At 41.9% G+C, this 25,873-nt stretch overlaps 2 protein-coding genes across 5 annotated transcripts in view; both read left to right on the plus strand.

Annotated features, from left to right (window-relative positions):
- The window catches only part of yrk (Yes-related kinase), a 29,044-nt gene extending 18,121 nt beyond the window's left edge, over positions 1-10,923 (plus strand). For 2 of the 4 annotated variants that reach the window (XM_072676228.1, XM_072676229.1), the window contains exons 6-13: positions 1,136-1,239; positions 1,383-1,532; positions 3,602-3,766; positions 6,773-6,952; positions 7,049-7,125; positions 8,093-8,246; positions 8,478-8,609; positions 9,840-10,923. In XM_072676228.1, the coding sequence (XP_072532329.1) occupies positions 1,136-1,239; positions 1,383-1,532; positions 3,602-3,766; positions 6,773-6,952; positions 7,049-7,125; positions 8,093-8,246; positions 8,478-8,609; positions 9,840-10,048 (1,171 nt within the window). In that variant the 3' untranslated portion in view covers positions 10,049-10,923. Of the gene's footprint in view, positions 1-1,135; positions 1,240-1,382; positions 1,533-3,601; positions 3,767-4,220; positions 4,377-6,772; positions 6,953-7,048; positions 7,126-8,092; positions 8,247-8,477; positions 8,610-9,839 lie in introns of all 4 variants that reach the window. The other 2 variants (XM_072676231.1, XM_072676230.1) reach the window with 2 other exon arrangements.
- A 2,616-nt stretch (positions 10,924-13,539) lies between these two features.
- The window catches only part of ahdc1 (AT hook, DNA binding motif, containing 1), a 36,002-nt gene continuing 23,668 nt past the window's right edge, over positions 13,540-25,873 (plus strand). The window contains exons 1-2 of the mRNA XM_072676232.1: positions 13,540-14,144; positions 20,866-20,943. The gene's annotated coding sequence lies outside the window, so the exon portion shown is untranslated. The remainder of the gene's footprint in view (positions 14,145-20,865; positions 20,944-25,873) is intronic.

The raw sequence follows: 25,873 nt of genomic DNA on the forward strand, positions 1-25,873 counted from the left end.
AGTTCTCAGTCCACAGCTCGAATTCTGGAGCTTTATACCCCTCTAACCCATGTCTGGCTTTAGGCATGGTGCCAATATGTTCATGTTTATCTGCTCCAAAGAATCATATTCTATTGGCAGTACTTCTCTACAGGGACTATACAAGCTGTATGTGTGCATTTGCACATCTTTGCCAGCAACTGGAACAACTTCAAGTAGCTGAATGTATTTATTAGAAGAGGTGTCCACAAACATTTGGACATTTAATGTTAATATGCACTTGGTGCAGTTACTATATACTGTTTTTTACTGATTATAAGCAGTTTGCATTCTGCCTACAAATGAGCTCCTGCTGCATTTGTCCAGAGGCAGAGAACAGTGAGGCACACTGCACGTTTTGAACACTGACTCTGTCTGGGCATCTCCCTGTTGCTAAGCAACAGCAACGTCGTAACTGTCAATGAGCTGTTCTAGCAAGCTCGTTTCGGTGTGCAGCCCAGACAGGAAGTATTACTTTTAATGAGCAAACTTAGTTTTGATAGAAAAAAACAAAAGCCTTTTTTTCATTATATGATTTCAACCCATAAAGGACTGCAGGCACTAGTCCCTCCTCCATTACAACTGTCACTAAACTGTCAAAGACACTCATGACGTGGGCTACCTGCCTCCTTGGGAACATGTTTGGAGCAGATAAACATAAACCTATTGGCACCATGTCTATTGCTAGGTGTATGCTAGAAGGGTATAAAGCCCCCCAACATTGAGCTGTGGAGTGGTGGAATTGTGTTCTCTGGAATGATGGTACTCCATTCAATAAGTTTGGAATAAGTTGGGGATGAGGTGGGGTGGAAATTTTCCAGCATCCTGACATCACTAAGCTCTTGTTGCTGAATGCAATCAAATCCTCACAGCAGTGCTCCAAAATCTAGTAGGTCTTCCCTGAATAGTAGACAGTTACTTCAACAAAAGCAGGATAAACTATTTTAAATACCCTTAAATTCAGAAGATACGATGCAGACAAAAGCAAGTGTCCCAAAACTTTTGTCCATACAGTGTATATATAGGTTCATCTTTTTAATTTAAATGGTAAAGTTACCGTTTTGGAGATACAAGGTTTTTCCGCAGGTATTCAACCGTGGTCATGTATTTCCTGCAGGTGGTATTTTGGTAAGATGGGTCGTAAAGATGCAGAGAGGCAGCTCCTGGGCCAGAACAACCCCAGAGGGACGTTCTTAATAAGAGAAAGTGAGACGACTAAAGGTAGAGCAAATCTCTCTCTTCCATCATTTGGCTCAGTCTGTCAAAGTTCCTGCCAAACTGATAACTATTATTAAGCCATATCTTCACACCATCTCTTCCTCCCTGCCATTTTCTTTCCTTCTCTTTCGGACTTTCTCCCTCAGGGGCATACTCTCTGTCCATCAGAGACTGGGACGATGCAAAGGGCGACCATGTCAAGCATTATAAGATCAGGAAGCTTGATAATGGTGGATATTACATCACCACGCGGAGTCAGTTTGAAACCGTTCAGCAACTGGTGGAGCATTACTCAGGTTAGCCTGCATAATTCAGCCTACGCTCACACACTCACTCACTCATACCCAACTATGCATCACAGTTTAATGTTTTTAATCTTGTTGTAAATTGTGTAACCCATTGTTTTCCCATTGCAATGAAAGATCCAGGAGGTGATATTCATATCTAATTTCTTCATGCTAGGCTTGAAGTAAACGACTAAGGTGCTTAGTAATGCTTAGTTTACATGGAGATACAACATGACTAATGTTTGGGAGGGGGGACATGTCTGAAGCTCCTCCTCCTCAAAGTCTATACATTTCCAGCTGTACCTTCCATGTCCCATTACGACGTTTCTCAGAGTTTGTTTCAATCATATACTTTACTCCCATACCGCAATCATATCATCGCTGTTGCACAAATATCTTGCCCTTTAAAAAAGGACAATTTTATAGGAGAGGGAAATGCCTCTTAACGCCTTAACTCAGTGGAAGTTTTTTTGATCCAAGTCAGTTTTGAAAAACATTAAATTTGAGATACAAGGTTTTTGATATGCTGAGGGCATTGTCTGAACTCCCAGAATGAGCATTAGGTCTAAATCCAGACTGGTTCATTTATGACTGGTGAATACTGTAATACTGTTTTCTCAGGGCTGGCTGTTCACATTACCAGGCTGATTTTTTGCCAATACTGATTTTTTGCCTTAGCGTGTCAAAGATTTCATATGTTTTCATATGTGTTCATATGTGATTCTTCTTCGGAAACGTATTTGTGGATTGTATGCATGTTAGTGCTGTTGTCATCAGCCAGCATCAGCAGCATGTCAGAACAACAGCAGGGACAGATTTGTTTGCATAACAGACATACACAGTCCACTTAAACGCCATTTACACTTGGTCTCTTCATGCGTCTTGATTATATCTGGATAAGGCCCTGCCAAACCACATAAAAAAGACAGAAATCTGATCACCCAGACCACTTCAGGAGGTGGTCTGAGTTGTACATAATGTATTCGACAACCAAAACTCCTCCCAGTACAACCAAAACACCAGTTACAATTGCTGTGCATTTTGCATATTTTGAATGTGCAAATCCGGATTGGATTTCAGTCTGACTAACCGGAGACGCATTTGAAGTGTAAATGCATGTGGCTAAAACTTTATCAGGATACAATCCAGATACTACTCACATACATTGACCAGGTGTAAACAGGATCTTACATTTATGAATGTGAAACATCAAAAACCAACCAAATCCAATCTAAGCAAAAACTTGCAATTAATTAATGGGTCTTGTAAAGTGAACATAGCCTAAAGGCCTGTCAGTGGGTCATAACTTCTTGAGCTAAACTAAACCAAAGCTGGCCAAGTAGTTTCACAGTAGTCAGTAAGCAGTAATTCATGGGTAGTTTTGAGATAATTAGCATTTTAAAGTTTATTAACTGAATAAGTCTAGAGCAGTTTTAAATGGGTGTATTAAAGATTTTCTGACGTTTACGACCTGAAGAACCTTTTGGTAACGGTGATGACCCCGAGTTGGTTTGTTCAGTTTTGCCAGTCTTCTTTTTCCTTCCTCATTTCTCAAGAGCTCGAGAGTTCATTCTCACTGCTTTATGAAATCTCTGTATTCTTGTCCATGTTCGTGTCTTGATGTGACTTCTCTCTGCCATGTCTGATTGCTGTTCATGTTGATTTTTAGCCAAATATTTACCGTTATTCCTTGGCATATTCACACACATACAAAAGCACGCAGGCATTCACACCACCCACACCCTTGTGACAGTGTGAGGCAGCCATTTCAACACAAGTGAGAAGCCACAGTTGCAGCAAAGCTCTGTCGCCCCCTGCTGAGAGTATGCACACAGCCTGTCTTTATTTGTGTTTATGTGTCTGTGTGTGTATGTGTGTGTTTTTGCTTTTTGTGACTGTATTTTTGTTTCAGAAGACGTCTGCTGATTGTAACATGCTTCAATCTTGTATTCCTCCATGTTTGTGTGTTGCTCTGCCCCCCATTCTCCCTCTCTTTCTGTCTCTGTGTATGTGTATACGTGTGTGTGTTTCTCCTCCCGTGTCTCCTTCTGTTTCTTCCTGTTGTTTCTCTGACTCAGATCGTGCAGCAGGGCTATGCTGCCGTTTGATTGGCAGCTGTAGGCGGGGTATGCCTAAGTTAGCTGACCTATCGGTGAAGACTAAGGATGTTTGGGAGATACCGAGGGAGTCACTGCAGCTCATTAAGAAACTGGGCAACGGGCAGTTTGGTGAAGTGTGGATGGGTATGAGCCACACTGCACTCGGGCATGATGAGAAAGAGAAACGGCAGCACGCAGCTTTGGCATCCAAACTCAGGAGTCCTTAATTCATGTAGAACCTTTCCATTAGAGTTTCTTTAAACTACAAAGATCCCTCAGGCTCGTCTCATTTACAAAATATTCTTCTGAAAGGTCCTTTAGAGATCCAAGCTCTGCAGACATCCGCATTTCCCCTTTTCTAATTCTCTGAATTCAAAGATGGGGTGTGTTTAATGAGGTGAACTGTGGCCGGCAGGACTGGAGTCTCTCACACGTGGTTTGGAGGATCAGCATAAGACTGTGCAGCTGCTATTCTCTATCTCTAGTGCCCATATCAGTGCATGCCACCCCATTTCATTCTTCCATCTCCACCCTCTTCCCTCTCTCCCTCCTCCCCACTCTCTCTTTCTCTCTACCTCTCTCTCACTGCATCCCTCAGGTACTCACGATGGTTTATGTTACTTCTTAACCAAGCCGTGTCCCAATTCCACACCCCAGACGCTCGGTTTGGGGCGGGATGCCTGGGAGATCTCGCGGGACACACTGCAGCTCAAAAGGAAGTTGGGTCAGGGTTGCTTTGGGGACGTCTGGATGGGTGAGATGGTTATCCACAGTTACCCACTAGCATCAATGTCTGGAGCCAGTGTATGTCTGTGCTACCGTCAGTGCTATTTCCTGTGTGTGGAGAAGGCTCTGTCTGAGCCACAAGTAGTTTCTTTCTATGTTTCTCACTTTTATTAGCAGAGATAAGATAATGATGCTTGTATGTTGCAATGGCGGATGAATTTTGTGCTTTAAACGTGGGAAAGCCATCAGTGCACTTTTGCACAGCTTTCTGCTGAGACATAAATTTTGCACCTTTACAGGAGAAGAAAAGGCCAATGTTAAATTTCAATGAAATTTACAATGAAATATTTTATTCCAAGTCATTTTGGAACAGTCTTTTCTTATTGGTGTATTTATCATTAACTTTTGAAAAGTGTAATGTAAAACACAACTGATAGATTAAAAGTGAGAAATTGCAAAAATGGAGATACAAAGTTTCATACTAGCCCCTGCTGCGCATTCTCTTATAGGGCCCCACAGATAAGCGTTTTGTGACTGATACTGATTCTAAGTTTTTACACCCACCCCCCCATAACATTTAATGCTCCCAGCACTAGGAGGGTAATAACAAGCACATGCCTCCTCCGATACATATGAACATATGGCCAGTGTTATCTGTATTCCCAGCCTCACCTGGGATTCAGACTTGTGATTTTCAGGCTATAGTGTCAGCGCATTAGTCTGCTGAGACACTGAGACCCAGAACATTTTTTTAATTTATTAAATATACCAGTTCTGCCTCTGTTGCTGTGATTAATTGGGAAAGACTCTTATTGGGCTCCTAAATGGCACAGTTGTCTAAGACAGGGTTATTTCATTAAAATTCAGTTAAGAGAAGTCGAATTTAGAACATTATGATTCAGTGTTATATTCTGTAAACGTAATTATATAGTGCCAATCCTGTATATTAAATTTAAAAATAAAACAGAATACTTTAGAAAAAAAAATTATCTTAAAATAAAGAGCTCTTCTCACAGTGCTACCTGACATCACTGCTTTTAATAATCACCACAGTTTCAAATTATTTAAGACATACAGACATACACGTAGTCTGCCCATTCTTGATTAAAAACTCGGTTCCACGCCCCACTTTGCTCTTTTTCAGAGCCGTCATGTGAAATAAAGTTTCTCTGACTCGCTTTCTTCTCAGATTGCTTTCACTAATTTGAGGCACAGTGTTCATTACTATGGACAGATCTGACTGGTTGAGTAGCAAAACAATGTCTATTTACATCACATGCAATTATATTATATATAATCATATATCGCATGCAATTATATCATATATCATCGGTGCACTTTATAGTGAATAGGACACACCTTTGAGTTTCCTGGGCCACTAAACCTGTACCATAAAGGATAAAAAAGTCACAGCAGTTCAAATAAACACTCCATCAAAATAATAGCTCTCAATAATTTATAGGTTATAGGTTTTGGACAGCATCTGTGTCCAGACCTAGACCTGTCAGTGATCTCTGGTCTAAGGTTTTGAACTTTGAGTCTTATCACAATAACAAAGAGAGTTCCAAATTATTACTGTCTTATTCCTAATATATATTCACAGATACTGATAAATCCACAGACCAATATTTGTAGATGGTATTAATTTTGTGTTTTACATATTTAAGAGTTTTGTACTGCTGTGTAAAGGATGAAGCACTGGTCCAGAGGGCAGGTATTTCTAAATAACTGACACAGCTCCAAAAGAAATTGTCCTCAGAATCTGTCTGATGTCTACATGAACACCCACATCAGCATTCTGTGTTTTGGTCCTAGTATCCTCTCTCCTCAGTGTGTGATGCTGCTTTCACATATTCTCTTCTACTGCTCTAACCATCTTCTACTTTACATCACCCTGTTCATTGTTTTTCATAAAGCAAAAGTCCATCTTTTTGCTCAAAAAACAGAACATTTTCACAGTGTTTTAACCTTTTTCATAATAAAAGGCATTCCTGTAAAGTGGAATAGCTTCTACCAGGACATAGAACCGGATCTGGTCCTATCACATTCTCTATTAATTAATTAACTGCTTAGCTAGTCTTCAGGCTGCAAGTTTCAACTGTGTTCTTTTGCTGGAGAGTTGGTGTGCTATGCATAGTGTGTGCTATCCAGCAGTCTACAGATTATATACACTATATGTCCAAATGTTTGGACAGTAATACCCTTGATTTTAGAAGAAACAAAGAATATAAAGGTGTCCCAATACTTCTGTCAGTATAGTGTATTTTACAACTAAACACAACAAAGTGAAGACACTGTGAAATGTATAACAAACGTTTTTTGAGGAAGAACACTGGATTTGCTCTTTATTACTAGTGCATGTACTCATGAACGTCAGCTTGTATTTGTCAGACTGCATCACCATGGCTATGTGTGTGTGTGTAGGAATGTGGAATGGCACCACAAAAGTAGCGGTGAAGACCCTAAAACCCGGCACAATGTCCCCAGAGGCCTTCTTGGACGAGGCCCAGATCATGAAGAGACTCCGCCATGATAAACTTGTACAGCTTTACGCTGTGGTGTCGGAGGAACCCATCTACATCATTACAGAATTCATGAGTCAAGGTACATGCACGCACACACTCACATATACAGTGTGGAAGTATCAATTTAGACGAAATCAGTATCTGATCATATTCCTATCTGCCATTTGTGCTTCAGGAAGCTTGTTGGACTTCCTCAAAGACGGAGAAGGCAGAAGTCTAAAACTGCCTCAGCTTGTGGACATGGCTGCGCAGGTTAAACTGAGAACCTCATTCATACTGTGCCTGTAACAATAACAATAAATCCAATGTCCAAATGTTTGTGGACACCCCTTAGAATGAATGCATTCAGCTACTTTAAGTTGCACCCATTGCTGACACAGATGTGCAAATGCACACACAACATGTCTAGTCTCTGTCGGGACGTTTTACCAATAGAATAGGTCTCTCTGAAGCAGATAAAGTTATTAACCTATTGGTACCATTAGCTGACAACCGATGGAACTGTGTTCCCTGGAATCATGGAGCTCCATCCAGTACTTTTGAAATGAGTTGGGGATCAGGTGGGGTGTTGATCATCCAACACCCTGACTTTACTAACATTCTTTTTGCTGAATACAATCAAGTCCTCACAGCAATGCTCCAAAGTCTTTTTTTTAATACCCTTGATTTTGCAAGAAACAATGAATGTGCAGGTGTCCCAATACTTTTGTCCTGCACTCTTAAAAATATAAGTGCTACAAATGTGATGGCACAGAAGATCCTCTTTTGGTTTTACATAATGTTTGTAACAGTGAAGAACCTTTTCAAGGTCTAATGAACCTTCACTTGACTTAGGCTAGTAGTTCGTAAGGGTGCTTCACACTTCATGCACACTCCTCTGTTACAAACATGGTTCTTTACTCAACCAAAAGTGGTTCCTCTGTGGCAACGTTCAAAGAACCAGTTGTAGCACCTGTGAGTAGCTAGTGTGAACAGGCTAGAAACCAAAGAGACCCGTGAGCTCAGACAATACCAGACACAAGAGTCAGTGCTGATACATGGACAAAAAGATTCACAATGACGATATTAATAATAATAAAAAATAAAGGTGCCAAATAGTGTTGTTTGGAGACATGCCAGAGACGTTTCGGTGAATTTACAGTTTTGAGAATTTTCTATTGTTTGTTTAATTTTTTAAGATCTTTAAGCTGGGAACTCATGAGGGCTGTCTTTCCAACAGATTGCAGCTGGCATGGCATATATTGAGCGAATGAACTACATCCACAGAGACTTGAGAGCAGCCAACATCCTGGTGGGAGATAACTTGGTCTGTAAGATTGCCGACTTTGGACTCGCCAGGCTCATAGAGGACAATGAATACACCGCCAGACAAGGTCATTACTGACTCCACCCAACACTGTACTGTTTTCACTGCATTGTTTTCTTTCTCTTGTTTTTTCCTCGATTCTGTTTCACTCAAATTCCGCCCGCCTCATTTTCTAATACAAACAAGCTCTACATCCTTTCATGCTGTTATTAGATTTTTAGCTTGTTTATTTTTTGTTTTGTATGTTTTATTGTTGCTCCGTAGTGCTTAACTAACACTGCATGTTGATGTATTACAGGGGCGAAGTTTCCTATAAAGTGGACTGCTCCAGAGGCAGCTCTCTATGGCAAGTTTACCATCAAATCAGATGTGTGGTCATTTGGCATCCTGTTGACTGAACTCATCACAAAAGGCAGAGTGCCCTACCCAGGTGTGTGTGTGTGTGTTTGTGAGATATGTTGATTTTTGTTATTGCCTCTGATTGTCTCCTGATATTTATATATATATATATATATATATATATATATATATATATATATATATATATATATATAAGCTCTACCTGGAGCTTGTCCTTTTAAGGTTTTTCTGATGTTGCTGTACAACAACTGATTCACACAGTTAGTGACACTTTAGGTTCGGGGCCTGAGGAGAACATAGAGAACACATCTGCTAATGAAGGCTGTTAAAAGCTGATAATGAGCTGTGAGAGCTGGGAAGCAGAGTTGGGAGTGATTGCAGTATAGACTAAGTGAGATATTTAATGCGTCTTTCTCTTAAAGCACATTAAAGTACATGTACACACCAACCCACCATAACATAATATATATAAAAAACCCTGATAAGCTCCGCTTTCACTTTCTGGTTTACAGAACCAACAAAAACTTTTAAAATTCTAGCATAGTTTTACCTCTAACAAAAACACTGTAACTATCCCTAAGTCTTACAGGATACTGTTGTTCTACTCTGATTGTGTCAAGCTCATAATGTACTGTCAGGAAGCTGATTAGATTGTAGCAGAGTTAGGCTTTAGCCTTACCCTTCACTCAGTTGTCCTTGCCATGTTTGTAAGGAAGACACCAAAATACTGAAATCTGAAGGTCAAATTACCATAAAAAGTTTTAATCATTGATCAAATTAACAAATTTCTCTATTATTCTCTATTATTCTGGCTACTGTGCTTGTGCAGATCTCCACATTGAGATTGGGTGGGGAGGTTCCTCTGCTCGGGGCATAACAAGCAAAACCAGCATCATATTATTGAAAGGAGGGACTTTATCCGTAAAAAGACGCCATATTGAGCGTTACAAGAAGTCCTTTCTATATTTTAGCCAGTGACTTAAGCTAACAGGGCTGTTGCTAGTGGGTTGGGTGTATGTATATTTTGGAGGCATAAATATTAAAACAAAAAACAGTCTAGGGATTTGGAAATTTGCTTGTTTTCCAGTTCTGTTTTTGGTTATGACAGATTTACATTCTTGTGCCCCTTCATGCAAGTCAGAACGGTGCACAGGGAATTTGCCTAAGCTTTAAAATGATGATATAAAGAGGGGTCTTAAGATTCCTTCATTGAATTATGACAGTGTGTGTGTGTGTGTGTTTGTGTTTGTGTGTGTGTGTGTGTGTGTGTGTGTGTGTGTGTGTGTGTGTATCTTTGTAGGGATGAATAACAGGGAGGTGCTGGAGCAGGTGGAGCGTGGGTATCGTATGCCGTGTCCACAGGGCTGTCCAGCCTCACTGCATGAGCTGATGCTGCAGTGCTGGCGGAAGGATGCAGATGAGAGGCACACCTTTGAGTACCTGCAGGGCTTTCTGGAGGATTACTTCACCGCCACCGAACCGCAGTACCAGCCTGGGGAGGACCTGTGAATAAAACACACCTGTAAAAGGATTCAGTTGCTCATCCTGTGTGTTAAACGGGTTGTAATATTGATATTTCAATGTGAAGCCCCCAAAACTGAGTCTTCAAATGAATGTATGAGATGATGTGCAACATATAATCATCACTTTCAAAGACATGCCTAGGACAAGCAGGAGCAGTATTCATGTTGTGTTTATATGAAGTTAAAATTGTGGCTTTTCTTACATTGACAGTGACTCACTGTAATGCCAGTAAACACTGTGTAAAACAACACTGCACAGTGTTACAGTAAAAGGGTGTAGACATACATTTACCAAAATAGTTCATACAGGACTTTGAATTTGACTATGCGCACTCATAGACATACTCTTTGTCCACAATGCTTCTGCCAGGTCAGTCCAAATCACCAATCCACTGTGAGCATACTCTTCTGTATTCATTTTCTGTATGCTGTGTTAATTTTGTCATTGTAATGCTTTATCTGTAACCTTTTTATCTGAATCTATATGGCTTTAAAAGCTTCAACAGTCGGGATGACCCTGAACCAGTACTCCTGTACAATGACGGGACTGTGTGCCTTGAAAGCCTGATGAGTCTGCTTCAGCATGTTGTTAAAGTTTAGTGATTCATCAGAAACGGGTGATCTAACATCTGCCTGAGATGGGAATTATTATCGGTCTACCTTTTTTTACACTGTATGTTTCATTTCTCAAATATATCAGTGATTTTTCCTTTTCTAATTTAATGAGTGCCTATCAAACTAGTGCCTTCGTTTAGGGTCAGTGATGTGTGTTTGGAACTGACTGCAGCCTTCAATTTTAGACTGTTGTGTATTTTGTATGCTTTTTCATTACAACACCATGCTCAGCATGGCTGTATGAGTCTCATGTCTCGAGTGTCTCTGTTACACCCACTAACACATACAGAAATGAACACTGTAACAGCTACAGAGCTCATTTATTACACCCTTGGTAAAGATGTGCAAAACCAATCATATATATATATATATATATATATATATATATGTGTGTGTGTATGTGTGTATTAATACTAATTAATATATATCATATAATCTATATGATATAATTATATGAATTTAAAATTCAAACGTTTTAGGCATCCAAGTAAAAACGTTACTGTGAATAGCTAAGTATATAAATTGTCCTGATCTCCAAAAAGCATAAAGTTGATTAATTTTTATAAAAACAGTTTCAAAATAACAAATAAGGGGAAAAAGGACCAAAGCAAATGTTTGGGCACCCTGCATAATCAGTACCTAGTAACATCCATTTGCCAAGTATCACAGCTTGTAAATGCTTTCTGTAGCAGCTACAGATTTTTTTTCTAGTTTGGAGGATTTTCTTCTCACCTTCCTTGCGAAAGTCCAACAGTTCTGTGAGATTCTTGGACGGTCTTCTTCTGCACAGGTCTATCCACAGGTTTGGTTTTCGTGAGGTACTGTGAGGGCCATGGCAAAGCCTTTAACATGCACCTGTTAAGGTAGTTCATCATGGACCTTAAGGTGTATTGATGATCATAATCCTGCTGTAGAAGCTCCATTATTTCATTAACCAGTGAAACGTTCAACGTGCCACTGACTGCAACACAAGTCTAAAGCATAATTGATCCCCCATCATACTTAACAGTTGGAGAAGTGCTCTTCTCATGATATTCTGCTTCTTTATTGTTTTTCCAAACATAACTTTGGTCCTTGTGGCCAAAACAATATTTCAATGTCATAACTCCACTGTCCAAAATGCAGCAGACTTGATTTGATGTTGCTTTGAAAACATACAATGTTTAACTTTAAGATGAGGATGCAGGAAAGGTTTTCTTCTGAAGATATTTTCTATAAAGGTCATGTCCCTGCACAGTAGAATAGTGCACCACCACCATTTCAGAGTCTTTTGCAGTCAGACGGGGTCATTGGTTTGTCTTTTGATCAATGTTATGAGCAGATCTCTCTGATTGTTTTCTAGACTTCTAGGCCTCAAATTGACCTCCACTGTTCCTGTTAACTGCCATTTCCTAATTACATTATGAACTGGGAAATTTACCACTTGAAAACACCTCGTTATCTACTTATAGTCTTCTCCTGCTTTGATTTTTTTAGTGTTAGAGCTGCTTAGAGAAGCCAGTGGTTGTTGGGGTAAAGTTTGGGGAGTCAGATAAAGTATCTATAAAGCTTTGACATTTGCATAACCTGACCTTTTCTAATGATGACCATAAACAAGCCACAACCCTAACAAGCTAGTTATGGTCTGAGACTTTGGTAAAAGCTCTATTGGGGTGTCCAAAAATGTGCATGGTGCTCCTTTATTCACTGCATACAATAAAAATTAAACTTGTTTAAAATGTTGAAAAGAATGATTTCAGTTTTTTTTTTTTTTATTCAGATGTTTGCATAGTTTGCATGCCACTGCAGTACATGACAACATATATGGCAGAATGTCAAATAGATAAAGAAATAGATGCTGAGCAATTGGACAATGGCAAAATGCACATAATACACACAGCTAACATGTTCAAGACAATGAATTAAAATAATGGTGCATGTATGAGTGTTTTCCCCAACGACGAGTCACAAAGACTTAGAAATGCTGTTCTAACAGTCAGAAACTTGCAAATTCTGGTTTACTCCCTTTTTTAATTTTGGAGAGAGAGAGAGAGTTGGTAGCAATGAAGTCGTGCAGAGTTCTGCAACCAGGCTTATAAAACTTGCTAGTTTAACCACAAGACCCCACACGATGGCAGTAGAGTCAGAGATGAAATGCTGGACGTCTGTTTTTTGGGTATACGACGTTTAATCATCTGTTCTAGCGTTAAGGTACAGTCAGTTCAGCTGTAAGAACCCGGCGTACTGTGTCTGTCTGTGTGTTTCATATTCCTGTGTCAGGCTGACAGCAGAGGTCTGCACTGCTTGTTTCCAGATTGCCATATTTAATTCACAGGATCCGCGTGTTTTTAGCACTGTGCAGAAAACCGTGACTTCTAATATGCTGGATTATTAGTACTGTTCCTCTGACTGCTTTATGCTTTACCACTGTGTTACTGCTTTAGCCAGTCACGCTAATGACAATGCCTCATTCCTCAGATACACATTAACAGTACACACACACACACACACACACACACACTCTCTGTCTCTCTCTCACCGGGTTTTGTGTTTTATTCCTGTCTCTGTGGGCTATTTACATTAACTTCTGTGGGTCATTACAGTAGCTAGGCTAATCTAAGCCACCCAAACCTGTTCATTCAGACTTTTTACTAAAGAAAGCTACATTTCTGTGCTACCAAAGGACATTTCTCTAGTTTTCCATCACCCTTGGTCTCCACAAAGAGCTAAATACGCATTCACAGTTGCGTAAGTCAGACGCACGAACACAGAGAGAGAGAACTACATTACCCAGAGTCCTTCAGAAGAAAAAAAAAAGGATCCGAGAATCTACGAAAGCCCTAGTGGTTCAGTTGCGTCTGCAATCGGCGTTTTCTACACAGCTCGTAGTGGGTTTGCAGTGGGGCGAGAAACGGCGCAGAAACGCGCGCACTGATCTGTCTCTCTCGCGCGCGCTCTCCGTCCCCGGGCGCCTCTGCGTGCAACCGGCGACCCTCACTTTTACATTTTTTTTTTTGGATGAACTAAACGACAGTTTCCCTGTTTTCATCTCGCGCGTGTTCTTTTAGCGTTTTTTTTTATTTCTCGGTATAGAGTTGTTGTTGTTGTTGTTTTTTTCTTAACCAGATGCTGAGAGACAGCAGCTCGGTTTGGCGTCTCGAGTCAGCGGTGGACCAGCATGCGCGAGCCGGACGGGGCTGTGGAGTGCGCTCTGCTCGCGGGCCCCTGCGCTCTTAGACCGGGGCACTGTGGTGTGGCGTCTCCGCCGTTCGCTCGTTCCACGATCCAGCAGAGGAGGCAGCAGCAGCAACGCTGATGCGCGCGTGAGGAGCTCGCGCCCACCGCTGCTGCAGCGAAGAGCGCGAGCGCGGCGCCTCCCGGTGTGCGCGCGGTGGCGGCGGCGGCTTCTACGTCGTCTGGCTGGCTGGCTGACTGACTGCACGGGGCTCGAGAATTTGCATATCAGAGGCGCGCCGCATTTCACGAGGGTTTGTGTTGTGTTTTCTGTTGAAGGCATTTTTAACCTTAGCGCTGCCATTCATAGAGCTTTGGCTAGGTCACACACACACACACACACACACATGCACGCACATACACACACACGGCACTGCTTCACTCAGACACTCCGCCCCGCTTCTTCTCATTCACACTAACACCCGTGCATGTTGCTCAATGTCTGTAACGTGGTGATGATTACAAACCGTGTTAAGGGAGCACGCGATGGGACACGTTCAGCGTTCAGCAGGGCGGGCGCGTGAGCGTTACCACAGCTTTTTTCTTATCTCATAGAAATGTGCAGACACGGTGGGCACTGTGGTGGAGTTTGGACCCCAGAGTACCACACCGCTGACACTGAGAGGTTATTCCTCACTGTTGTTAAATATGCATTAGCTGCTGATAGATGATGATGATGATGATGATGATGATGACAGCAGGCTAGGCAGCTGTTTTCCGTTCTGATTACATATCGATGCTAGTAGCCCCTCGCTCGCGCTCCCTCCTGGGCTTAAACCCGCCTGTGACTCCTCTCTTGATTAGTCTGGCTAATTACGCCCCCCCCCTCCTCCACTCACTGCCCCCCACCCCACCCCCGCTATGCAGTGCATCAACACTTGCCCATTAAAGTTAGGGACTGCCTCCGTTCCCTCTTTGTGATTCGCCACAGCGGGCTGGGAGCAGGGCATGGCTGCTCTTTGCAGTGGGAGCTTGTTTAGTGTTTTGACAGGCGCGTTTATGAACGCACGGCACACGGCACGAGCGTCAAAAGAGCGCGCGCGCGCCCGCCCCTGTTTTTTCCTCCTGCTTGTTGGCGCACATGGCGCGTACATGCTTAAGTGCTGCAGACCATAAAAGAAGACAACAGCTGAAACAGCCTAGATTGTAGAGCGTCGATATGGCACGAATTAGTCCCCTTATATTTCTACGTCTGAGCGCGTGCTGTCTTTAATTATGAACTAATAATTATGTCATATTTGTTAAAGCCAACAGGTTAAGCATTGCGCACATGTCCGTCTCTACATACTACACTATGTGGACAAAAATATTGGGACACCTGCTCATTCTTTTCTGAAATTAGGGCTATTAAAAAGAGCTTATGCTGCTGTTGTTGGAGAAACTGTTTCTTCTGTCCAGGAAAGGCTTTCTACTAGATTGTGGGGCATTGCGGTAAGGATTTGATTGCGTTCAGCGACAAAAGCGTGAGCGAGGTCAGGGTGTTGGATGATCACCACCTCACCTCATCCCCAACTCCCCAGCTGATCCCAAAAGTATTGGATGGAGCACCAACCATCATTCTATAGAACATAGCTCCACTGCTCCACTGCTGAATGCTGGGGATTTTTATACCCCTCTTGCCCACACCTAGCATTAGGCATGGTGCCAATGGGTTCATGTTTATCTGCTCCAGAGTCCTATTCTAGTGGCAGTACTTCTCTACAGAGACCAGGCAAGCTGTGTGTGTGTGTGTGTGGGTGTATTTGCACATTTGTGTTAGCAACGGGTGCAAATTAAAGGGGTGTCCACAAACATTTGGACATATAGTGAATAAGAATATAGCCTAAGCATTCATTCATGCATTGTGTGCATGTTCTGCAGCAGGCTTGTTCATTCAGGTCTCTCTGTTCTCGGTGCGTTTGATTTCGTGCCTCCTCGAGCAGCTCCGTCCTCAGCTAATTGCAGACGCGGAGTGACTGAGTCTCTGTCAGTATGCGCGCTGTGTCTAAGTGGGATTGTATTGTGTGCATTACATCAAGTTGATGGTGGCGCGCGCGCTCGCGCTCGTGTCCGTCAGGCAGCTCCGGTCTCCATGGCGACCTTTATTAGAAGAAGCTTGGCAGGCCACTACAGCTGGAGACTTGTGATTGGCAGAGAGGAGAGAAAGGCAGCATTCCCTGACACTGACCTTGGCCAGAGCTCTAATGGCAGCAAGGTGTAATACCATTCACCACTGTCTGATACAGCACCACACACCCACAGACACAGCACAGCGTCTCCGCATACATAACCCACAATCCCACACCACTCAGAGGCATATACACTCTGTAAGCCTGCTCTCTGTCTCTGCATCTCTCTCTCTCTCTCTCTCTCTCTCTCTCTCTGTGCCTCTCTCTGCCTCTCTCTATCACTCTCTGTCTCTGCATTCCTCTCTCTGCTATCTCTCAGTATGCATCTCCTCTTCCTCTCTCCGTTTCTGAGTCCCTATATTTCTTCTCTCTCTCTGTGTTTCTCTATCTCTCTCTTCCTCCTCCTCCACTGCCTCTCTCTCCAATTTCTAGTTATTCTCTCTCTCTTCCTTTCTCTATCTTTGTCTGTCCCTACCCCCCCCCTGCATTTCTCTCTCTCATCCTCTTTTTCCTCTACCTCTCTCTGCCTTTCTCTCTCTCTCTGCCTCTGTATATCTCTCATCCTCTTTTTCCTCTACCTCTCTCTGCCTTTCTCTCTCTCTCTGCCTCTGTATATCTCTCATCCTCTTTTTCCTCTACCTCTCTCTGCCTTTCTCTCTCTCTCTGCCTCTGTATTTCTCTCTCGCTCTTCATATTTTCTCTACCTGTGTCTGCATTTCTCTCTTGCCCATCTTCTTTTTCCTCTACCTCTTTCTGCCCATTTCTCTCTGCCTCTCTCTTTCTCGCGCTCTCTCTCTATATATATATTTCTCTCTTGCTTTTCCTTTTTTCTATACCTCTGCCCCCCCTCTCTCTCTTTCTCTCTCTCTCTGTTTTTTTTCCTCTACCTCTCTCTGCCTTTCTCTCTCTGCCTGTCTCTCTGTATTCTCTCGATATCTCTCTCTCCCTCTCTCTGCATCTCTATTGCTCTGCCTCTGCCCTCTGTATTTCTTTATGTGTTTCTACCTCTTTTTCATTGCTCTCTTTCTTCCTTTACCTCTCTTTGCCTTTCTCTCTCTCTCTGCACCCCCTCTCTGTCTCTGTCTCTCTGTTTCTCTCTGTTTCTCTCTCACACACACACACACTCTCTCTCTATCTCTCTCACACACACACACACACACTCTCTCTCTCTGTGTGTGTCTGTCTCTTTTTCTCTCTCAGTGTTCATCTCTGTCTCTTGCTCTCTGTCTCTGCCTCTCAGTCTCTATGTATCTGTTCTCTCTCTCTCTCTCTCTCTCTCTCTCTCTCTCTCTCTTTGTGTCTCTCTTTATATCTGTCTCTCGCTCTCTGTCTCTGCCGCTCAGTCTCTATCTCCTGTCTCTCTCTCTCTCTCTCTCTCTCTCTCTCTCTCTCTCTCTCTCTCTCTCTCTCTCGTTGTCTCTCTGACTGGCTGTAACTGGTTTTAGGAGAAGCTTTCACCTTTGACCGTGGCTCTGGCTTTGGGAGAGAGAGAGAACACGAGTGTGTGTGAGAGGGAGAGAGCGACAGCGAAAGTGAGACGGAGAGAGAGACAGGGACTGGGGGCATGCAGCAAAGCTGACTTAATCTACATTGGTGTGTGTGTGTGTGTGTGTATGTGTGTTTGTGTGTGTTTGTGTTTGCAGGACACACAGAGCCAGCATTTGAGAAAGCAGGAAAGGGAGTGAAGTGTGTGTGTGTGTGTGTGTGTGTGTGTGTGTGTGTGTGGTTCTGTATACCTGACCGCTTTTGGTGTCTTTTACTAACGAGCCGACTCTAACGAGAGACTGAACCAACTCAATTATTGAACAGAGAGAGAGAGAGCAGGAGAGAGAGAGAGAGAGAGAGAGAGAGCAGGAGAGAGAGGGAGAGAGAGAGTTAGATAGATGGATAGAGAGAATGGAAAAGAGCATGGGAGTTGGAAGCCAGAGATACAGGAATACATACACTCAGTACAACCTCATACATTATATGTCCAAATGTTTGTGGACACCCCTTATCTACTCTCCGTAGAGACGTACTGCCAATTAGGACATTCTGGAACAGATAAACATGAACCTGTGGGCTAGAGTGGTATAAAGCCCCCCAGCATTGAGCTGTGGAGCTGTGGAGCAGTGGAACTGTGTTCTGTGGAATGATGGTGATGCATCGGCTTTGGAGGTGGGGATGAGGTGGGGATGAGGTGGGGTGGTGACCCTAAACTCACTTATGCTCTTCTGGCTGAATGCAATCAAATCCTCACAGCAGTGCTCCAACACTGAGTAGAAAGCCTTACCTGGACAGTAGTTACTCCAACAAAAATACCCTTGATTTCAGAGGAAACAATGAATGAGCCGGAGTCCCAATACTTTTGTGTTCAAATAAAGTAAGTTAAAGGCTTCCTTTTTGTTCCACTGTCCGCTAAATCATTTACAAGTAAAACAACTGCCACCGTGACCAGGTCAGGCCATCCTAGCAAGTTCAGCAATAATCATCACAGTCATCTCAGGATCATCTCAGGAAACCCTTGCTGTCAAAAAAAACAAAAACAAAAACGAAACAAAGATTCAAAGGACATTTTTCCAGAGGTCCTGCTGTAGGTGTTCTCTGGCAACCCTTTTTTAGGTTTAAATGGACATGCTTTTTATAAAATCTTCTCTAAGCATCTGCAACTGGTGTTTTATTTTGATTCTAGTTTAATGTTAGAAATTATAAGTTGTAATACAGTCATGGGAAAAATTCATTTTTACATATTTAAATATGTGTCTTTCACATCTTCACATGAACAATATTAAGATACCCATAAAACTAAATAAATGTCTTTTACAAAGCATTTACAATAAGAATTCTATTAATTATTAATGTAATTAATAGAATACATTAGGACACTATATGCCCTAAGAGTCCTAAGTTTCCCCCCCTTGGTTGAATTCATTTCTGTTAGACATTACCTATAATGATCTACCAGTCTCTGACATCAGCTGGGAGAAAGTTTTTCCCACTCCTTCATGCAGAATTTCAGCTGTTTGACGTTTCAGCTTTAGTTTTAGTGAGATGGTCTCACATTTTTCTCCAGCGTCCTCTGATCCAGTTTCTGAAAGACTTTCTAGTGGGTTCTATGTTGGAAAGCTCTCCAGGCCTTTCTGCCGAAAAGCAGCCCAAAACTTCCAGGCTTCATAGTTGATATGGGTTCTTGTGCTCAAATGCTGTGTCTGGTTTACGCCAAACATGTCCTCTTTAACAATATCCAAAATATATATTTGTCTAAAGCACATTGTTCCAGATGCTCTGGTCCTGGTCTTGGTCTTCTCTGGAAAACTTTAGTCTTGCTCTTGTTTTTTGTCTGTTTCTGATGGTAGATGCTGTATTTTGACTTCAACTGTGGCAAGAGCTACCTGTAGATCCTATGATTGCATTTTAGGATTGTTGGAGACTTCTTTATGCATCTTGAGGTCTACTCCTGGACTGAACCTGCTAGCATGGCCTGACCTGGTCATGCTGGCAGCCGCTCCAGTTGTGGAGCGGCTGATTTCAAAGGATTCTGAAATCTTTCTGAAATCCCTTCCCAAACTAATCTGCATATACAACCTTCTTTATAAAGTCCTCAAGACCTCCTGTCTGGATCTCGCCATGGTAATAACACTCACTTTACCAAACTAAATGTCTGAGATTTAGGCTCCTCCAAGGTCCGTTCCACTGATGCTCTAATGTGCTGCACCTGATTCTAATTGTAGGCATAGTTATAAATGTGGGGGTGTCCTAACCGTTTCCTCACAGGAAAATAGGATTTGTAATTATTAGGTTTTACATAGGATTTACATAGGACTTGTCTTCAGTTGTATGTGTTTAGTTATATTACCTCCGTTAGTGTTGTTAAACTGAAGATCAAATGTCCATATGTTTAAATACATGGACAAAAGTATTGGGACACCTGCTTAATTATTTTGTCTCCTAAAAATCGAGGGGTTTTACCTGCTTTTATTGGAGACCCTGACTCTACTTTTCTCGGAAAGGCTTTCTACTAGAGTATGGAGCATTGCTGTGAGAATTGGATTGCATTCAGCGACAAATGCATTAGCAAGGTTGGGATGTTGGATGATCACCTCCCCACTGCATCCCCAACTTCCCACCCACCCCATCCCAAAACCATTGGCTGAAGCACCAACCATCATTCCAGAGAACACAGTTCCACTGCTCCACAGCTCAATGCTGGGGGGGGGGGTTATATCCCTCTTCCTGTTTATCTGCTCTAGAGAGTCCTATTACATTGGCAGTACTCTACAGGAACTAGACAAGCGGTGTGTGTGTGCATTTGCACATCTGTATCAGCAATGGGTGCAACTGGAATTAGCTACATGCATTCAGTAGAAGGGGCGTCCACAAACATTTGGACATATAGAGAATGTTATAAAAGAGAAATAAAAGTTCTTTCACATGGCTACATTTTGTATGCCAAATATTCCAGTCTGTCTTCACAATGTCTGAAGGTTTAGTATGTTGTATTATTATTATTATTATTATCAAATATATATTATTTTTGTTATATTATATAATATATATTATATTTTTTATTATTATTTTATATATATATATGCAACCTGAAGTTAGTCCAGAGGTTTGTTGGAGTGTATTACTGACCATTGAGCTGGTCAAGCTTTACACATAAGATTTTACTGAAGGAAGCACTTGTGTTGAGGCATGTAGAGCGCAGTATAATGCACAGTATAGAGACTGAGGAGCAAAATTTAGCCCAGGATTTATAGGAGTTATACAGCATCGAGCTATAGGTTTTTGTGCTGCTGATGTCAGCCTTGATTTTGCTCTCTCTCTCTCTCTCTCGCCCTCTCTCTCCTTTCCTTTCTCTCTTTCTTTCTTTCTTTCTTTCTCTCAGGTAACAAACTGGCAGGCTCCAGATTGCCATGGAAACGTGTGCAGCTTGTGAGAAATAGTTGAGAGAATCTCAAGAAAGGTAAGTTTTTTTTGTTATGGTACATATGTTAGCACACATTTTGAGTGGGAAGTGTGTGTGTGTGTGTTTTGTGAGAAATATACTCCCCCCTCCGGATGTAATGAAATATGTCAGCGCATGGCACGCTAAGCAGTCTGTGCAGATACCTGTGTGCTTCATTTTCAAATATTAGCTCTGCGTTCTGAATTAGACGAAATCTAGCCTTCAGCCCACACATCCTCCCCCCCCACACACACACACCTTAACGCTCCTTTGCAACACAGCAGCTCAAACATGCTATCAGGCTATCTAACTTTATTCATTTCAAGATTTGCTAATATAGTTCTCTCTTACTGTCAGGATGACTCATTCTGTCTGACTCATTCATTCATTTATTCATTCGTTCATTCATTCGACTCATTCAGATTTTTATTGACTGCCTTGTGGGTTTGTGTCAACGTCCACAGAATACATTTATTATCACTGTACGAATACACCTCAGTAAATGGTATAATATACAAAGGACCATATTCATTATATACACTATATGGACAAAAGTATTGGGACACCTCATTCCCAGTGTCTTCCAAAATCAAGGGTTTTATCTGCTTTCAGTGGAGTAACTGGCTCTACTGTTCCGGGAAGGCTTTCTACTAGATTTTGGAACATTGCTGTGAGCATTTAATTGCACTCAGCCACAAGAACGTTAGTGAGATCAGAATGTTGGATGATCACCACCCCACCTAATCTCAAAAGTACTGAATGGAGCACCATCATTTCCCTGCTCCACAGCTCAATGCTGGGGGGCGTTAAACCCCTCTAGCCCATGCCTGGCATTGGCATGGTGCCAATATGTAGTTTCACATCATCTGCTCTAAAGATTCCTATTCCATTGGGAGTACCTTTAGACAAGCTGTGTATAAATAACTAGACAAGCTGTGTGTGTACATTTTCACATCAATCAGCCTTGAGTGCAGCTTAAAGTAGCTGCATTCATTAGAAGGGGTGTCCACAAACATATAGTGTATATTAAGGGCATACAAAACTTTTTGTGGTGCACCAAAATGTAACAAGTGCAGCTGTCCCTGGTTCTGCGACTGATCTACATTAAGATTGAGATCTACATTAAGATTGAGAACACACAATTTATCACTATTGCACAGCAGTACAGTGGAATTTAAGCTCTGCATTTAACCCATCCATAACAGTGAATGGACAAACACACACACACACAAACACATACACACACATTAGTGAATAGGACAGAGAGAACACACAAACATAGCATTGGACAGCCACCTCAGGGCATGGTGGAACTGTTGTTGGTTTAGGTGCCTTGCTCAAGCCATGGATGCCAGTCCTGGGGATCAAACCAGCGTCCTGCCAGCCCCAAGCCTGCTGCTGTAGCTTTTTAGGCCACAGCTGCCCCCATCAATTGGCCTTAAGTGTTTCAAATTTTAAATTACTTTATTAAAGCTGGAATAAACATTATTATATTATTAACATTACATTATTATAGATGTAAACTGTTTTAAAATGTACTGTGTAGGTATAAACGGCGTAAATGGACCCTCAAAGGGACAAAATGGTCCGTAGGGTTCTATTGTTTACCTTAAGCTAGATTTCATACAGAGCATATTTCTTTCTTTTCATAATTTTGCAATTTAACTCTTTGAGCTCTCATTTAGTAACTACTGTAAATTACTGAGGAACTGAATAATATAAAATGAGTATATTAATTTTGTTGTGCTGGAATGGAATTGAAGTGTGGGTCCACATACAGGTCTTCAGGTTTAATGTAGATTTTATACCATGTATTTTTGGTCCATTTCTTTCCATTTCTTCACAGTGTTCACACAAGGAAGGGGCAGCTGTTGTTTTTAAATAGTGTTCTTTAAATGATGAAGAAGAACCACTTTTCATTTCCTAAAAACACATTATCACAGTTAAGGGTGTTTTTATGGTGGTCTTGTAAAGTCAATTAAACAAAAGGTGGCCCTAAAGGTTAGAGAAGTGGGCTGGGGTCTGGAAGACCGCTGACCCGATCCCCATCCACAGCTGAGGTGCTCTCAAACAAGGCACCTGCCCACCACTCCAGGTGTGTCTTTTGGTTGTCATGTGCAAAGAGAACACTAGAGAACCAAAACTAACTAGAAAACTAATCTCAAAAAAAGAAAAATCCCAGAAACATTTAAAGGTTCTCTTGATACTGATGTTCTTTAAACCATTAAAAAGGTTCTTTACACTTGTTTGACGCCTTTTTAGGAGTGTAGTGTATGAATCATAATGCTTTGTGTATGGGAGGAAAAGAGAGGATAGGAGATGTGAGATGAGGAGGAGAAAGGAGGGGAGAGAAAGAGAAGCAGAGTGGAGAGAAGAGGAGAGAATAAGAAAGGTGAAGGAAAGAGAGAAGGAGAGGAACGAAAAGTGAGGAGAAGGAGCAGAGAGGTGCTGAAGGAGGGACAGACAAAGGAGGAGAGGAGAGAAACAAAGGAGAGGAGGAAAGGAGCATAGAGGAGGAGGGGAGGACAGGGAGGAGAGATCATAGAGGAGAGGGGAGGACAGGGAGGAAAATAGATCAAAGGGGAAGGAGAAGAGGGAGGAGAGCAGACAAAAGCATAGGGAAAGTAAATGAGAGGTGTAGAGTGGCAGAGAGAACAGGAGGAAATGTCAGGGAGGAGAGGACATAGTCCTCTATGTCCTCTCCTCCCTGACCTCTCCTCCTTTTCTTTCTGCCAGAAGAGACTCTGAAGAGACGAAAGGAGCAGAGAGAGGAGGAGAGGGAGGAGATGACAAAAGCATAGAGCATAGGAATAGGAGAGGAGTAGAGTGGTAGAGAGGAGAAGAGGAGAGGACAGGGAGGAGAGGAGAGAATGAGATGAAAGGAGAGAAAGAGTGACAGAGGAACGAGGAGAGGGGAATAAAAGAGAGGAGAAGAAAAGAGGGGAGGAGAGGAACAGAGATGTACTGAATGAAGAGAGGAGATGGAGGAGAGGAGGAAAAGAGAAAAGGAGGGAAAGGAGCAGAAAGGAACAGCGAGTAGAGGAGGGAGAGTGGGACGAAGTGAAAGGACGGTGCTTTTAGAGGAGACAGAGACGTCTCCAGTAGGAGGACGCAGCTTACATTTGATCTAATCCGTGAGCAGGTGAATGGATGAGTTCAGTGCTTGGTTAGTGGTTTCAGACTAAGAGCTCTGGCTGTTTTCTCCTCTCTGTGATGCTCATCCTCTCCGGTTGTCCATTAAGTCACATTTACTCAGAGCTGAATCATTACCAGACACAGACAGTTATAGTTTTAAGTAGACACAGACACCAGAAGAGCTCATGGACAAGCAGTCTTGGCTGTTGTCTCATGAACATAAATCAGAGAGTTCAGTAAAACATGAATCATCACATTCATAAAGATTTTATGAGACACGGGTGTTTGTATACATAGGGATTGTTTCAAGTGCATATTAGAGATGATGGATTACTTATTGGTCACAGTTGGTCACACGTGTTTCACAGTTGTTGGACATCATTTGAGAGTCACTCATGTGTTATTAATGAGTTATGAAGCATTTATAAATATGGTGTTCACCATGTCCAACTCTGTTATGCTCTCCTAAATGGAAGTGTTGCTGGTGGTGACATGCTGGTGGCAGATATATTACCAGTTGCTGAAATGGGCAGCAGCTGGACCTATTTTGTGCTCTGGAGGGGAGCTGTGGTTAGATCAGGTGCACTGCAAACCCAAACAATCAGTTGCCTTAAATTCCAAAGTTAGTGGAATAGGTTTGACACACACCTGCACTATATGTCCAAATGTTTGTGGACATCCCTTCTAATGAGCGCTTTCAACTAATTTAATTTACCCCATTGCTGACAGATGTGCAAATGCACACACAGACAGCTTGTCTAGTCCCTTTTGGGAAGTAATGCCAATAGAATAGGACTATATGGAACAGATTAACGTGAAGCTATTGGCACCATGGCTAATGCTAGGTGTAGGTTAGAGGGGTATAAAGGCCCCCCAGCAATGAGCTGTGGAGCAGAGGAACTGTGTTCTCTGGAATGACTGTTGGTGCTCCGTCCAGTATTTTTAGGATGAGATGGGGATGAGGTGGGGTGGTGATCATCCAACATCCTGACCTCAGTAATGCTCTCGCTGAATGCAATCAAATCCTCACAGCGACTCTAAAATGCTAACCTCTAGTACCAAGCCTGCCCTGGACAGAAGAGACAACAAAAGTAGGATACACTCTGGTTTAATTTGATTTCAGAGAAAGAAGTGAATGAGCAGGTGTCAAAGTACTTTTGTCCATATAGTTTTTACACAGTATCCACAGCAATTACACAGCAATTAAATCAAAAGAAAATCTTTCATTAGAGTGCTACGTAGTCCAGGACCAGGCTTTATTTCTGGGAAACCAGTCCTTCAAGGACCTCACAGAGTACCATTTTATCTGTGAATGTCATTGTAATTGGACTTATTTTACTTTAACTGAGTACTATTACATCTAAAATTACATAGACCTATATAACGTAATATTATTTAAAAATACAAGCCATGAATGAACATTCAACTACCCAATCAAAATATTAACTCATACTTTGCTGTAAACGCTCAGCTTATGTGCTTTGCCGTAGCACCAAATGAACACTGGCATCAAAGAACAGTAATTAATGAGCGAGAACATAAATAATGAACAATTACTTCATAGCAATCATAACAAAAACTGGAATTTCAAAGGATTCCAATGCTTTTGTGTACAAGAACTTGTCTAATCAGAAGACCAATTATTTACTGTCTTGTGCAAAAGTTTGGACACGTACATTTTGTATTTTTTTTTATTGAAATATTGAGAAATATTAAATACAGCCCCTGTAGCTAACCAAAAATAAATAAACATAAAAAAGAAATAATCTCATTAGTGAGGCCTGTGCAAATGTGGACACCCGAAATGGATGCC

This window comes from Salminus brasiliensis, chromosome 3, assembly GCF_030463535.1.
Source record: "Salminus brasiliensis chromosome 3, fSalBra1.hap2, whole genome shotgun sequence".
Taxonomy (NCBI): domain Eukaryota; kingdom Metazoa; phylum Chordata; class Actinopteri; order Characiformes; family Bryconidae; genus Salminus; species Salminus brasiliensis.